Source organism: Euprymna scolopes, chromosome 31 (assembly GCF_053919585.1).
Source record: "Euprymna scolopes isolate OS-2025 chromosome 31, ASM5391958v1, whole genome shotgun sequence".
Lineage (NCBI taxonomy): Eukaryota > Metazoa > Mollusca > Cephalopoda > Sepiida > Sepiolidae > Euprymna > Euprymna scolopes.
The window spans coordinates 44048655-44066981 of record NC_136512.1 but is presented as its reverse complement, the minus strand read 5'-3'; the positions used below and the strand labels follow the sequence as shown (position 1 = coordinate 44066981).

General features: G+C 24.2%; 1 protein-coding gene across 2 annotated transcripts in view; it reads left to right on the top strand.

Annotated features, from left to right (window-relative positions):
• Positions 1–18327, top strand: part of LOC145255723 (uncharacterized) — a 187904-nt gene that overhangs the window by 47525 nt on the left and 122052 nt on the right. For both annotated transcript variants that reach the window (XM_080114324.1, XM_080114323.1), the window contains exons 7-9: positions 8838–8936; positions 11966–12021; positions 16369–16432. In XM_080114324.1, the coding sequence (XP_079970450.1) occupies positions 8838–8936; positions 11966–12021; positions 16369–16432 (219 nt within the window). The remainder of the gene's footprint in view (positions 1–8837; positions 8937–11965; positions 12022–16368; positions 16433–18327) is intronic.

Below are 18327 nucleotides of genomic sequence, written 5' to 3'. Positions count from 1 at the left end.
CTTTAATGAAATATTTTTTATTCTTTAATGAAATATTTTTTATTCTTTAATGAAATATTTTTTATTCTTTAATGAAATATTTTTTATTCTTTAATGAAATATTTTTATTCTTTAATGAAATATTTTTATTCTTTAATGAAATATTTTTATGCTTTAATGAAATATTTTTATTCTTTAATGAAATATTTTTTATGCTTTAATGAAATATTTTTATTCTTTAATGAAATATTTGTATTCTTTAATGAAATATTTTTTATTCTTTAATGAAATATTTTTATTCTTTAATGAAATATTTTTATGCTTTAATGAAATATTTTTATTCTTTAATGAAATATTTTTTATGCTTTAATGAAATATTTTTATTCTTTAATGAAATTTTTTTATTCTTTAATGAAATATTTTTATTCTTTAATGAAATATTTTTTATGCTTTAATGAAATATTTTTTATTCTTTAATGAAATATTTTTATTCTTTTATGAAATATTTTTTATTCTTTAATGAAATATTTTTTATTCTTTAATGAAATATTTTTATTCTTTAATGAAATATTTTTTATTCTTTAATGAAATATTTTTCATGCTTTAATGAAATATTTTTATTCTTTAATGAAATATTTTTTATGCTTTAATGAAATATTTTTTATTCTTTAATGAAATATTTTTATTCTTTAATGAAATATTTGTATTCTTTAATGAAATATTTTTATTCTTTAATGAAATATTTTTATTCTTTAATGAAATATTTTTTATTCTTTAATGAAATATTTTTTATTCTTTAATGAAATATTTTTATTCTTTAATGAAATATTTTTATTCTTTAATGAAATATTTTTATTCTTTAATGAAATATTTTTATTCTTTAATGAAATATTTTTATTCTTTAATGAAATATTTTTATTCTTTAATGAAATATTTTTATTCTTTAATGAAATATTTTTTATTCTTTAATGAAATATTTTTATTCTTTAATGAAATATTTTTATTCTTTAATGAAATATTTTTATTCTTTAATGAAATATTTTTATTCTTTAATGAAATATTTTTTATTCTTTAATGAAATATGTTTTATTCTTTAATGAAATATTTTTATTCTTTAATGAAATATTTTTATTCTTTAATGAAATATTTTTATTCTTTAATGAAATATTTTTATTCTTTAATGAAATATTTTTATTCTTTAATGAAATATTTTTTATTCTTTAATGAAATATTTTTATTCTTTAATGAAATATTTTTATTCTTAAATGAAATATGTTTATTCTTTAATGAAATATTTTTATTCTTTAATGAAATATTTTTTATTCTTTAATGAAATATGTTTTTTTCTTTAATGAAATATTTCTATTCTTTAATGAAATATTTGTATTCTTTAATGAAATATTTTTATTCTTTAATGAAATATTTTTATTCTTTAATGAAATATTTTTATTCTTTAATGAAATATTTTTTATTCTTTAATGAAATATTTGTATTCTTTAATGAAATATTTTTATTCTTTAATGAAATATTTTTATTCTTTAATGAAATATTTTTATTCTTTAATGAAATATTTTTATTCTTTAATGAAATATTTTTATTCTTTAATGAAATATTTTTATTCTTTAATGAAATATTTTTATTCTTTAATGAAATATTTGTATTCTTTAATGAAATATTTTTATTCTTTAATGAAATATTTTTATTCTTTAATGAAATATTTTTATTCTTTAATGAAATATTTTTATTCTTTAATGAAATATTTTTTTATTCTTTAATGAAATATTTGTATTCTCTAATGAAATATTTTTATTCTTTAATGAAATATTTTTATTCTTTAATGAAATATTTTTATTCTTTAATGAAATATTTTTTATTCTTTAATGAAATATGTTTTATTCTTTAATGAAATATTTGTATTCTTTAATGAAATATTTTTATTCTTTAATGAAATATTTTTATTCTTTAATGAAATATTTTTATTCTTTAATGAAATATTTTTTATTCTTTAATGAAATATTTTTTATTCTTTAATGACATATTTTTATTCTTTAATGAAATATTTGTATTCTTTAATGAAATATTTTTATTCTTTAATGAAATATTTTTATTCTTTAATGAAATATTTTTATTCTTTAATGAAATATTTTTATTCTTTAATGAAATATTTTTAATTCTTTAATGAAATATTTTTTATTCTTTAATGAAATATTTTTTATTCTTTAATGAAATATTTTTTATTCTTTAATGAAATATTTTTTATTCTTTAATGAAATATTTTTTTTTCTTATGTAAATATTTTTTATTCTTTAATGAAATATTTTTATTCTTTAATGAAATATTTTTATTCTTTAATGAAATATTTTTATTCTTTAATGAAATATTTTTATGCTTTAATGAAATATTTTTATTCTTTAATGAAATATTTTTTATGCTTTAATGAAATATTTTTATTCTTTAATGAAATATTTTTTATTCTTTAATGAAATATTTTTTATTCTTTAATGAAATATTTTTATTCTTTAATGAAATATTTTTATGCTTTAATGAAATATTTTTATTCTTTAATGAAATATTTTTTATGCTTTAATGAAATATTTTTATTCTTTAATGAAATTTTTTTATTCTTTAATGAAATATTTTATTCTTTAATGAAATATTTTTTATGCTTTAATGAAATATTTTTTATTCTTTAATGAAATATTTTTATTCTTTAATGAAATATTTTTTATTCTTTAATGAAATATTTTTTATTCTTTAATGAAATATTTTTATTCTTTAATGAAATATTTTTTATTCTTTAATGAAATATTTTTTATGCTTTAATGAAATATTTTTATTCTTTAATGAAATATTTTTTATTCTTTAATGAAATATTTTTTATGCTTTAATGAAATATTTTTATTCTTTAATGAAATATTTTTTATGCTTTAATGAAATATTTTTTATTCTTTAATGAAATATTTTTATTCTTTAATGAAATATTTGTATTCTTTAATGAAATATTTTTATTCTTTAATGAAATATTTTTATTCTTTAATGAAATATTTTTTATTCTTTAATGAAATATTTTTTATTCTTTAATGAAATATTTTTATTCTTTAATGAAATATTTTTATTCTTTAATGAAATATTTTTATTCTTTAATGAAATATTTTTATTCTTTAATGAAATATTTTTATTCTTTAATGAAATATTTTTATTCTTTAATGAAATATTTTTATTCTTTAATGAAATATTTTTTATTCTTTAATGAAATATTTTTATTCTTTAATGAAATATTTTTATTCTTTAATGAAATATTTTTATTCTTTAATGAAATATTTTTATTCTTTAATGAAATATTTTTTATTCTTTAATGAAATATGTTTTATTCTTTAATGAAATATTTTTATTCTTTAATGAAATATTTTTATTCTTTAATGAAATATTTTTATTCTTTAATGAAATATTTTTATTCTTTAATGAAATATTTTTTATTCTTTAATGAAATATTTTTATTCTTTAATGAAATATTTTTATTCTTTAATGAAATATTTTTATTCTTTAATGAAATATTTTTATTCTTTAATGAAATATTTTTTATTCTTTAATGAAATATGTTTTTTTCTTTAATGAAATATTTTTATTCTTTAATGAAATATTTGTATTCTTTAATGAAATATTTTTATTCTTTAATGAAATATTTTTATTCTTTAATGAAATATTTGTATTCTTTAATGAAATATTTTTATTCTTTAATGAAATATTTTTATTCTTTAATGAAATATTTTTATTCTTTAATGAAATATTTTTATTCTTTAATGAAATATTTTTATTCTTTAATGAAATATTTTTATTCTTTAATGAAATATTTGTATTCTTTAATGAAATATTTTTTATTCTTTAATATAATATTTTTATTCTTTAATGAAATATTTGTATTCTTTAATGAAATATTTTTTATTCTTTAATGAAATATTTTTATTCTTTAATGAAATATTTTTATTCTTTAATGAAATATTTTTTATTCTTTAATGAAATATGTTTTATTCTTTAATGAAATATTTTTATTCTTTAATGAAATATTTTTTATTCTTTAATGAAATATGTTTTATTCTTTAATGAAATATTTTTATTCTTTAATGAAATATTTTTATTCTTTAATGAAATATTTTTATTCTTTAATGAAATATTTTTATTCTTTAATGAAATATTTTTATTCTTTAATGAAATATTTTTTATTCTTTAATGAAATATTTGTATTCTTTAATGAGATATTTTTATTCTTTAATGAAATATTTTTATTCTTTAATGAAATATTTTTATTCTTTAATGAAATATTTTTTATTCTTTAATGAAATATGTTTTTTTCTTTAATGAAATATTTTTATTCTTTAATGAAATATTTGTATTCTTTAATGAAATATTTTTATTCTTTAATGAAATATTTTTATTCTTTAATGAAATATTTTTATTCTTTAATGAAATATTTTTTATTCTTTAATGAAATATTTGTATTCTTTAATGAAATATTTTTATTCTTTAATGAAATATTTTTATTCTTTAATGAAATATTTTTATTCTTTAATGAAATATTTTTATTCTTTAATGAAATATTTTTATTCTTTAATGAAATATTTGTATTCTTTAATGAAATATTTTTATTCTTTAATGAAATATTTTTATTCTTTAATGAAATATTTTTATTCTTTAATGAAATATTTTTATTCTTTAATGAAATATTTTTTATTCTTTAATGAAATATTTGTATTCTTTAATGAAATATTTTTATTCTTTAATGAAATATTTTTATTCTTTAATGAAATATTTTTATTCTTTAATGAAATATTTTTTATTCTTTAATGAAATATGTTTTATTCTTTAATGAAATATTTGTATTCTTTAATGAAATATTTTTATTCTTTAATGAAATATTTTTATTCTTTAATGAAATATTTTTATTCTTTAATGAAATATTTTTTATTCTTTAATGAAATATTTTTTATTCTTTAATGAAATATTTTTATTCTTTAATGAAATATTTGTATTCTTTAATGAAATATTTTTTATTCTTTAATGAAATATTTTTATTCTTTAATGAAATATTTTTATTCTTTAATGAAATATTTTTATTCTTTAATGAAATATTTTTTATTCTTTAATGAAATATGTTTTATTCTTTAATGAAATATTTTTATTCTTTAATGAAATATTTGTATTCTTTAATGAAATATTTTTATTCTTTAATGAAATATTTTTATTCTTTAATGAAATATTTTTATTCTTTAATGAAATATTTTTTATTCTTTAATGAAATATTTGTATTCTTTAATGAAATATTTTTATTCTTTAATGAAATATTTTTATTCTTTAATGAAATATTTTTATTCTTTAATGAAATATTTTTATTCTTTAATGAAATATTTTTATTCTTTAATGAAATATTTTTATTCTTTAATGAAATATTTGTATTCTTTAATGAAATATTTTTATTCTTTAATGAAATATTTTTATTCTTTAATGAAATATTTGTATTCTTTAATGAAATATTTTTATTCTTTAATGAAATATTTTTATTCTTTAATGAAATATTTTTATTCTTTAATGAAATATTTTTATTCTTTAATGAAATATTTTTATTCTTTAATGAAATATTTTTTATTCTTTAATGAAATATTTTTATTCTTTAATGAAATATTTTTATTCTTTAATGAAATATTTTTATTCTTTAATGAAATATTTTTTATTCTTTAATGAAATATTTTTTATTCTTTAATGAAATATTTTTATTCTTTAATGAAATATTTTTATTCTTTAATGAAATATTTTTTATGCTTTAATGAAATATTTGTATTCTTTAATGAAATATTTTTATTCTTTAATGAAATATTTTTATTCTTTAATGAAATATTTTTATTCTTTAATGAAATATTTTTATTCTTTAATGAAATATTTTTTATTCTTTAATGAAATATTTTTATTCTTTAATGAAATATTTTTTATGCTTTAATGAAATATTTTTTATTCTTTAATGAAATATTTTTTATTCTTTAATGAAATATTTTTTATTCTTTAATGAAATATTTTTATTCTTTAATGAAATATTTTTTATTCTTTAATGAAATATTTTTATTCTTAATCTCATTTTATATTTAATCTTTACGTAATTTTCATATCTTTTAATCCATTCTCTATGAACATTTCTGTACATTCAATCATTTCTCGAAAAACATCGCTTTCTTAATCTATTCTGTAACATCTTTTTATTTTGTATCTATTTTCTGTGGACATATTCAGATTTGTTAATCAGTTCTCTAATGTACATCGTTGTAGACTTGTGGCGTGGTACCATTTTTGGACGATAATAGCGTCTTTGGGTGTATGAGCACGACTAACATTTAATATGAATTGCGGTATGAACGTTATGTTTTAGCGAAGGAAGAAAATGTAGGATATATACAGACATGCAAAATAAAATGGCAACAAATTAAGGAATAGAAAGATCAAATGCTAACTAAACATGAATAGTTTTATAAATGTAAAAATTTTTAATAAAACATTTTTATATTTTAATTTTATAAGAGGAAAAATATTTTCAATTAATAAATGTTATTTATGCATATTTGTATTTGGTAAAAAAAGTTGAGTAAATAGTCGCAAGTGAAAAATGTTCACCGTGTGAATAATATGTGTATGTAAATAATACATTTGGCAGCATGGCCTTGTGTATGTGCGTTGGTTTTCCTAGTTCTTGTTTGTGCGTTTCTGTTGGACTGCCTGTTGTTAATGTGTAAGAATGCGTGCACAAAATGGAGAAGGCTTGTATGTGAGTCATTGAAGATTTCTCTGCAACTTTCCTTCCCTGTGTTGTTGAGCAACGTTATTGAGTTTCTGTTTCAGATGCGGCTGGCTTGAGAATTCTCTGGTGAAAACTAATTTTGTTGACCAGGTCTTATAAGAGTTTCTAAATTCGCACTGGCTTATTACTTTCACAAAGAAGTGTTACTTTTGGGTTTGAAACGATTTTCATTGGTTGAAAGTACTTTGAATTAACACGTTCCTGTGAAAACTTCCTTGCTTTTGGAAATGATGACAAAAGTGTATCCAAATGAAATGGTGAATGCAAGAAAGTAGCAATCAGAGCCATTTGCTTTTTATTGTTCATTTGAATCACTTTGCAATTCAGTCAACACAGACTTAATCCATTCTTTAATGTACATCTTCGCATTATTAATCTATTCTATGAGAAAATTCAGATTCTTTATCTATTCTTGAACGGTATCGTTGTATTCTTAAACTATCCTCTAATAGCATTTTAGTATTCTTAAGCTAAAGTACTGTAGTGAGATTGAGATGCAATTCAGATGAACATTAAAATGCAAATGACTCTAAGAGCTACACTCTATCGTCCTCTACTTTATTAGGACTTCCAAAAGCAAGTTAGTTTTCACAGGAATGTATTGACTTAAAATATTTTCAACCAATGAAAATCTTTTTTAAGTCCCAAGAGTGATAAGTCTATATCAAATTAACCAAGCAGTGATTGGTCAAGAAAATGAGATTTTTCCAGTATTCTTTAGTAAGTTGCACCAAAGGACACAGGTCCAAAATGACCAAAGCCACGATACAGAACATCTAATTATACAAAATCTATTCTGTAATGCCATTCTTGTATATTTAACCTATTCTCAAATATCCATCTTTGTATTCTTATTAGATTCTGTAACAAGGTTTACATTTTTAATCTCTTCTCTAATGTATTTGCATTCTCATTATTAGTACACACACTAGGAGTTTTTACATAGGCTATCATCAAAAATTTCTCTGTCAACAATTTGTAGTATTCCCTGGTGTTTAAGTGGATAAATTATCACAAAACATATGATCTGATTCCATATAGCTTGATTAAGGAACGTATGGAAATATTTGGAATAGCGGTGAATGTGTGAAATTTCTTGGAAAGAAGTGTGGATTATATAAGAGTCAGTCCTAAGATGAAATACTGCCTTGACATTGTGAAAATCATGTTGGAAGGTGATCGCTTCTCTTTCTTACAATACTTTTCTCACAGAAATATTGCTAGTCACTCTCTTCTCTATTGATTATTTCATCAAAGGTTTTTTTTGATGGAAATTGTTCCAGACAAGACATGAAGCCACTTAATGTAAGGAGAAAAAACACTTCACTGTTACAAATTACTAATGATGATTAAAAATGTCTAATAATATGAATATAATTACTAGTAATATATTTGAATATTATAATAATATAATTAAATAATATGAATATAATTAAAATTACTAATGATGTATTATATGAATAGATTCTGACTCAGAAAGCAGCAATTCTCCCCCCTTTGTCAGAAACATCACTTATGGAATGTGAGTAAATTCAAGACCTACTTTCTACTCTCCTTGACTGCACTCTAGATTTTGGTCCCTCTTTGTAAGACATTCGAAGCAAGAAGTCATTTTGCTACCACATCAAAAAATAAACTTTCCTTTCTCTCTCCATATGGATAGCATCTGGTGGAATTTCCATGGGCAATTTTTTTTTTGTAAGAACTTCCTTATGTGGAGCACATTAGAGCAGAACTGCTTCCCTGCTGATTACAACTTATTTTCAAATCCAATCTCAAAAATTTCTTATCAGAAAGTGTCCCATAAGTAATAAAATATAGTTCATACTAGTAATACTCCCATAGTGTTTCTCATCTTTTGGCAGCCAATCATTTTTTCTTATTAACCATTATCTTGATGAATTGAGGCACAATCCTAAAATTAAAATCAGTTAATCTTTTTTATATCAGTTAAAGTTGACTTTACTTTCAGTTAAAAGTGATGTTTTTTTAATTAAACTGATGACCTTGTGTTTTTCAGATTGTCCTTATTGAGACAAACATTTTAAAGATGAAAGATGGCCTCATCAGAGAGAGAGAGAAGGAGAAAAAAGAGTTGGAACGTTATAAATCCCAAATTGTTGGTACCAAGTTTATTATTCTGATCAAAATAAACAAACAAACAAAAAAAAATCATTAAAAACTAACATATAAAGTTATCTTATCCTTTTCAAGGCAAAGTTAGACCTAATTAAACTGACGAATAAAAATTTGATTCTGACTTACCAATTTTCATTTGTTATTGTTGTACCATGTTATTGGCAATATAATAACTTACTTAGCAATAAATTTACTCAAAAACAAACTTAATTAGTCTAGCCTGAAAACTGCTAATACAAAACATGTTTAAATAATCACCTAAAAATATAAATCAGTAAACGAGATAACTCATTTTAAATTGAAGAATATAATAGAAGTTATCATCGTTATGTTTAAAAATGTGCAAACGAATACAAATTAAAAAGTAAAATAACTTCACTGCATACTGGGAAATGTCGGGTAGGTACAGCTAGTGTAATATATAATACAGTAAACTCATTATTTAAATAATTAATTTTGATGAGGAATATGTATTTCTGAATCATCATCATCATCATCATCATTATCATCATCGTCGTCGTCGTCATCATCATCGTCGTCGTCGTCGTCATCATCATCATTGGTTTAATGTCCGTTTTACATGCCAGCATATTTTGGGTATGTTTTAGGAATTGAATTTCAAACTAACCTACAACAGTGGTAATGCTCTGCTGGTTAGTAATGGCAGAAGTTACCTATTCCATCCACTCCTAACTCTTGTAATCACGCTAGCATCTACTCTTTCCTGTGTGCCAATGACATCACTAAGGTAACAAAACTTCTGAACAAACTAAATAGCTTTACCATTCAACTATACTATCTCTATATTTGAGTTCTCATCCGTTTCAATTGTCTAACACTTCTCTCCGACATGTAATTCCACTACATATCCTGTGTACTCAATGCTTTCAAGTAGCACAAAAACTCGAGTTGCACCAGGATTGTAACTTTTTTCGTTACAAAATTTAATGGGATTGGAGTTATCTAATGCTCTTTATAGTTTCCATTTCTTAAACGTGTATATTGGGAGAGAGAGCGAGATAGATAGGGAGAGAGGGAAAAAGAGTGAGAGAGACAGACAGAGAACTATTTAGTCGTTTTCTATCATTCAAATCCTAAATATCTGCAATATGCATGATGGTAAATTATAACATCAGGATACATTAAAAATGCAAAAAAAAAAAAAAAAATCTCTCCATAACAGATTAACTGCACACAATGTCACAAGTACAAATAGCATGTAAGAGAGTATAAGATATTTTGATAATTTATTTGATCATTGATGTATTGGTTCTGCTTGCATCTGAGCAGAAAGTCGGGAGTGTGCATTTTTCCAGATTAAGGACATGACGACTAAGAGGAAGAGACTCGTTTTTGAGAAATGATCATGTGATACACCTATAAACTCATGATGTGATCATAGACCCTCTTCCAAAAAATACCAAATATTTTCAAGGGAGATAATTGCATCCCTACAGTAGAGTAACAAACACAAAACAAACTGTATGAAATTGATCTTCTGCAGACCATGGCATATACGAGTGAATATGTGAATAATAGACAATAATAATGGCATATACGAGTGAATATGTGAATAATAGATAATAATAATAGATAATATCAGACAAATTGTAGAAATTTCATGATTTCAAATGTTACTGTAACGTTACACAAACTCAGTGATTTGTTTTTGCATTTATTCAAATTTGTTCAGTAAAAATTAAAAAGAAACGTTCGTTATTATCCTTTTATTGTATTATTTTACTTCAGTCGAAGTTCTCAGAAATCAAGGGGCCCACAACCAGGGGCTAACACTTGAACTCTATATGAGATACATAAATATTCGAATGTTCCATTAAAGTTCTTTATCTCTCAAGCACTGAGTTAGTAAAGAAATTGAGAACATAATTTTCCTCTCTCCAATTAACCATTTTTATACATTGTAGTATATCTTTCATGTTGGTCTCATGGTCTTACTGGATTCCAGGACAAGAATTTATCTAGTCTGGTGGAGTATCCAGCTTCGTGCTATTACTTGAGGTAATATCACTTGGAGAAGGTGCACCATTCCTCGAAAAAGCTGTGGGGTAGCCGTAGTGAGGAGATCTTATTTGGGCTGCGAATACTATGTGATTTTGAATATTTGGTCAGGGTTTACTTCTATGGAAAAAGTATCCTCATGCCAGATTGTTCTGACAAACCCCTGTACAGAGAGACCTTAGACACTTGAGGATAGTGTCTAGTAGGCTTTCAAGTTCTCTCCCATTATGTGACCCGATGTGCGCAATTAAGTTGTTGCAAAAGTTCAATCTTTATCACAGGCAATAATAACGAAGAATTAACACTTATGCTCAGTCATGGTTGATGGAATCCTTGTAGATTAAATAAATTATCTAGTTCGGCATAAAGATTCTCGAGTTCAAAAAGAGAAGAAAAGTAGAAGTTCTGCCAACTGAAATCAGTATCGTCGTTGATGGAACTAGGATACGTGTATACAATTTGATCATTGATACTTCCTACGATGTGAAACATGTACTATCTATGCATGGAAAAGGCGATCATAGCCGCCATAGGGAATAGCAGGCGGATTCTCAGGTTGTGCTTCAGCTTTTCTTTTGGTCTTTTTGTTTCTTCTTTTTGTCTTCGTCGAAATACTGTGAATATTACAACAAAAAAAAACAAAAAAAAAAATAACAAAACATAAATTTATAACCTGGCAATAATAAGCACACTATGTGTTTTGATTGAGATGACCACAAGTTCATAAAAGTGTATGACCAGCAGACGTTTTTTTTGCATGATTTTAACAGCCAGAATGACCATCCCAGAACATCATACACACAAACTCTTACTTTTAACCACAGAATAAAGAAAAAAGAATTAAAGTTTTTTTTATGAGATTTTCTCTTTATCATTAAGACGATGAAAATCTGAGTAAATATCTTTATTCGCTCCTTTTCTCACTGAAAACAAAATAAATAATTGTTCATATATCGAATCATCAACTTTGTTTTTATTTTTTTGCAAAAGGGAGGAATGCTGGAACGCAAGGATGAGTGGAAAGCAAAAATTGATTTTATCAAACCGTAAGTTTTTTGACATTCAAAGATTTATTAAATAATGATGTATATATTTATACATAAACGACTTATATATATATATATATATATATATATATATATATATATATATATATATATATATATATATATATATATATATATATATAAGTGAAATTTGGAATTAAATTCTGTAAATTAAAACTTTATGACAAATTTATTATTTGACAAAAAATACAACAATTTAATTTTTTTTCTTTAATCCATAGATTTTCAATAAATGGTTCATCTCATCAGAGGAAATGTTTTTAGCAAAATGATGTTTATAGGTAGTCATAAATTTTGCTATTTAGCAGATAGATTGCATCAAAAGTCTTAAAGAAGCAAAGATTAAAAAAAGGATATTCCCTGATGTAGTTACTGAAGAAGTGGTGCAGTCATAAGATCCAAAGCAATAAATAAATAAATCAAAATATTCCCATATATCTAAATTTATAATAATTATAAAAATGATTGTTATAGTTATAAAGGAAATTATATTGAACGGTATCTCAATATTAAAGTAATTCAATATTACATTATATATATATATATATATATATATATATATATATATATATATATATATATATATATATAATATGTATATATATTAGCAAAAATACCCGTCGTTGACTGGGTTCAAAAACAGCCTACAGAAAATGGACTCTGATTTATGAAAGTATGATAGGTTATGAAAAGGAAGGGTTGTAAAGAACTAGCTTCGAATTTAGGGGTACCAAAACCAAAGCAAAATATGATGAAAGTAAAGATAAAATAGATAAACCCCATAATTTATTATACCATACCTGTTCACACTGAAACACTAGGTGTATCAGAATTTCTGTAGGAATTTTTGACACCCCTGACACGAAACTGCGAATAAAATATAAAAAACTCGTAATTTCACTTTTAAAAGTGGGTTGTTTATTTTCTTTATGGATTATACTTCCAAAATAAACTTTTAAAGTTTTTTTAAAAGTAATAGAAATATTTTCTTTTATTTTTTAAAAAACAGTAATGAATTTTACGAACTTAATATTTTTCAATTTTTAAACTTTAAAAATCTATCAAAATTTTTCTATTGATTCTATTTTTACGATATTTTCAGGGTCAATGTAAAATTTTATGCTCTTTCCAATAAACCGAATATAATATTTTAGACAAACGTTTTTTTAAAAATTCACGCCCCCCCCCATTTCAAGTGTCTATTAAAAAGTAAATAATCAATTTACTCACCAAAGTTTTATATATCACAAATTGAAGAGAAAAGGTCAATAAATAATATATTCAAATTAAAAAAAAGTAGTGGTTTTTAGAAATTTACATGTAAAGTTCGAAGTTTAAAACCTTTTTTTTAACCACGTTGTTTGTTTTTTCTTTTGTTTTTTTTAATGAAACCTCGTACCTTGCTCCTTTAATTGAAAAAAAAAAATTAGGGCTTGAATTACATTTTTCGAGTAGTTATAAGCTTGGAAAGACAGGGGGTCGAATAATTCACGCCTCTAATTTTGAAATGTCTATTAAAAAGTAAATAATTAATTTACTCCCCAAAGTGAATCACAAACTGAAGAGAAAAGGTCAATAAATAATATATTCAAATTTAAAACAAAAAAAGTAGTGTTTTTTAGAAATTTACCTGTAAAGTCCGAAGTTTAAAACCTTTTTAAAAAAAAAACCACGTTGTTTTTTTTGTTTTGTTTTTTTTAATGAAACCTTGATCCTTGCTCCTTTAATTGGAAAAAAATTAGGGCTTGAATGACATTTTTCGAGGAGTTATAAGCTTGAAAAGATGGGATGGAATTATTCACTATTTTTCACGAAATTTTTGACACACCTACTGAAACACTTATCACAATATTCTGTGGATCTATATTAAAAAACCTTGTTAAACTTTGTGACATATTTCCATTTTATGGAGGTCAGGCGCGAACGAACACCCCATAATTTATTATACCATATTTCTTCAAACTGAAACATAATTATCAAAGTATACTTACGCAGATAGATATGAAAAGTCTTTACTAAAGTTTGTGCCTATTTCCATTCTATGGAGACCAGGCGCGAACGCAGACCCCCCAATTTTATTATACCATCCCTATTTAAGTTAAAACATACTTATCAAAGTATTATTATGTACATCTATATCAAAAACACTTGTAAACTTTTTTTTAAATTTTTAAATTTTTTATTTCCATACTTTGTGGACCAGGCGCGTACGCAGACCCCACAATTTTAATGAATCATCATTATGCCAGATCAAACATACCTATTCCTGTGTCTCAATACATCTTATATCTTATATATATGTGATCAGTTTTCTATAATAGTCAACCATATAGAAGCATATTCGTGACCAGACACACACATAGACGTTCAGCTTTATATTATGTATATATATACATATATAAATAATATATACATATATATACATATATATATATATACATATATATATATATATATATATATATATATATATATTGCTTGCTGTATGTCTGAATACCCTTTATGTAAAATTTCAAATGTTTAGACCCAAAATTGGCTGAATTGTTTGCTACAGACCGCAAAGGTAAAATCTTTTGAACTTTGACTCATTGGAAGCCAAATTTTCAGCAAAAACCGATTAATGTCTGAATATGTAAAATTTCAAATGTTTAGACTAAAAATTGGCTGAGAGGTTAAAATTTTTAAACTTTAACCCCAATTTTGAACCATTAACATTTATTGTTTTGGGCTCAAATGCAATTAAAAAGTTTGATCCATGTCCAAGAAACCTACATCTAAAATTTCAAGTGTTTAGACCCAAAATTGGCAAACGAGTTTGGTAGAGTTTTCAAAGGGCAAATCGTTGAACTTTGACCCTTTGACAGCCAAATTTCTGATCGAAAACCGGTTAAAAAGATTTTCCCAATCTTAATGCCCCTTATGTCAAATCTCGAATCTGTAGACTGAAAATTTACAGAGTAATTTGGTAGGGAAATGTACACACACAGACAATGTTACTTTATATAAATCAGAAGATGGAAGAAAATATATAGAAATGTTTTTATATTATACTAGCAATGGGTGCCCGGCGTTGCCTGGGTGTTTGGAGGTGAGCAAAAAAAAAAAAAAAAAAAAGGTCAATTTTTTTAAACTTTGACTCCTATTATGACCCCTTAAAATTTATTGTTTGGGGCTCAACTTTAGTTATTAAGTTAGATCCACGTCCAAGGAACCTATATCTAAAATTTCAAGTGTTTAGACCTAAAATTGTCGGAGGAGTTTGGTAGAGTTCTTAAAGGTCAAATCGTTGAACTTTGATCCCTTAATCGCCAAATTTCTGGCCGAAAATCGATCACATCGATTTTCCCAAATCTCAGTAACCTGTATATCAAATTTCGAGTCTTTAGACTTAAAATTGACAGAGTTATTGCGTAGGGAAATGTACACAGACACACAGATACACAGACACACAGACACTTTCAGTTTTATATATATATATATATAGATAAAAATATGTTTGATGCATAATTGTTGATACTTATACACTTCATTATTCTTAGATGAAGTTTGTATTGTTTGAAGTTGGTCCTAGTAACTTGGTTAGAATTGAGCAGATTTATTTTGTTCGACAACAGCTGCACATTTTATCACTCAGGCAGTCATCAGTTGTGTATCTTATGAAGCTGTTGTCTTACTCAGCAGGAACACTTCTTTTTATGCTCTGCTCGCATTGCACTCACTTATATTATTTGATGGACTTTATTGAGATTTCAACTCTAAAAGGTTTATTAATTGCAACAAAATAAAAACATATTTGTACTATTCAAATTATTTGGACTATTCACAATATTTGTTCTCATCTTGAGTGTTATTCGCACAACGTTTCTGTTGATGGAACCTTCAACCTTCTTCAAGTCTAACTTTGGAATCTTTCTGTAAGGACCCATGTGGGTAGAGTATTTGGGAAAATTCAGTTACAAGTTACACTCTTCTGGAGGTTGAAGGTTCAATTCTAAGTATGGGTGGCACTAAAATTGAGAGTAATTCTAAGGATTCTACGTCATGGCTGACGGAACAAGAGCATGCTACCGTTGTGAATTAAATAAAAGGTTCCATTTGAAATTCCGTGCAGATTCCCGAGTTTGACAGAAAGATTTTCAAGTTTGATAAGATACACCTGAAGAAGGTCGGAGGTTACATTGACCAAAACGTTGTATGAATAAAACTCAAAACAGTCTAAATTATCGAAATAATATGAATTATCAATCCTCATCTCAAAAATGCAGAAACATGTTTGTATTAATTATTCAAACTTCAATATTGTTTTTAACTTTTTTTTTTTAATAGGAAGTATAATGAAATCATGGCATTGTTGAGGTCCAGTGAGAAATCAATTGAACATATTAAAACAGTAAGTTATATCCCTTAGAAAAACTTTTTAAATATTGCCTTGAAGCATTTATGAAATAAAACATTTATCAAATAAAACATATTTTTTCTTAAGGCCGATTGTACATGCGACCTGCCGCACCTGCATATAGTGAATGGTACTTCATTAACTGGAGAAGTTATGCCTTCCAGTTGTCAAATATATATGATAATTTGTGAAGCCATGTTGTTCTCAGAACCAGTTCATTATTGACGCAAGTGGAACAACTGTAACAAGTTGAATAGCAAGATTTGTAGTCAAGTTTCACTTCTCTAGATCTGCTGTGTTCTGTCTATGCCAATGCATATTAGCAATAACGGAAACTTTGAGAAGCTTCTCACCACATACGGTCATTTATTATGGAAAGGCTAAAACAAGGATCATCCCACTGTGATTAGCAGATTATAATGTTTGGCCAAGATCAAGATTTGATAACCAATGTGTTTAAGAAGATGAATGACCTCAGCAATTGCAGGTTCTGCCACACAAAAGTAGAAACTGTGAGCCACCTGACTTCCAGCTATAAAGGTCTGCTAGGAGACTGCTATTATACAGTGCAACACAATGAAGTGTGCAAATATCCGTATTGGACAATCTATGAAAATTTAATATCGAATGCAGCAGCAAGTCCTAGGAACATGTTTACCAGAAAGAACAGTTGGAAATAAATCATCCACCATTCACTATGACGATGCAATTCCTACAGTTATGTACCTAGAGAACAAAGCTATTAAACTTGACATAGTGATATAGGACAAGAAGGAGAGAGAAGTAACCCTAGTAGAAGTCAGTGTTCCTAGCGATGCCGGGTTCAGCTGAGAGGGAAAAGATAACAAAATACCAAGGTCATATGTACAACATGAAAGGAAACTGGAATCTTAGAAAGATCTTCATCATTCCAGTAATTATAGGATCAATCGGACTCATTAAAAAGAACTTAAAAAATTACCTGGAAAATATACTCGGCGAACCAAGTGCAAATGAGATACAAATAATTGCATGTAAAGAGGCGGTTAGAATTTTAAAAAGATTTCTCAGTTGGAATGCATGACATAGTGGCTAAATGTCTGGCATTCAGTAGGATACTCTATTCCCATCTAGAACAAAATAATAAAAAAAAATTGAAAAGTTATATTTTGTAAACTGAATTGTGCTGAAATGCATGGAGATCAGTTAAGAACACTGTTGGGGGTATTACGCATCTGCAAATCGTTTCGTTTCAAAGCTTTTACCCTATAGTGAATATATCTCGATATTAATGCTGCTATCACTTTGTATCTTACCTACATCACATTCTGAACTAGTGTGAATAAAAATGCTTATATATACAAGTGTTCTTTTTAAAGGTTTGTACGTCATTTATAAAATAAATACCATTACTAAAGTTTGTACGTCATTTATAAAATAAATACCATTACTAAAGTTTGTACGTCATTTATAAAATAAATACCATTACTAAAGTATTTTTCTAAACATTGGACAGAAGGGTTACGTCCTTCACACCATGGGAAGATGTGAAACAAGGTCATTAAAATGTGGATTAAAAGGCCAGTACACAAAGAGATGTGTGCACTCTGGACATAAAAAATGCTTGAGCAGCTCATCAGTAAGGGTACTGAGGAATACTGATAAATAAATTAACCCCTTCTAAAAGAGAAAATAAAGCCTGAGTGGGTGGAGCACCTAAAATTTCACAAGACCATACCCCAAACCGGTAGATGCATTATCATCATCTACTTGAAAATGACCCAGAATGAACATTGAGGATATATAAATTATTTAGCTTGTGGGTGATGTATATACAAAATAGATTACTGCTAGAAGAATTAACTACCGGATGGGCCATAAAGACTTCCCCATATTTGGTTAGGCACTAG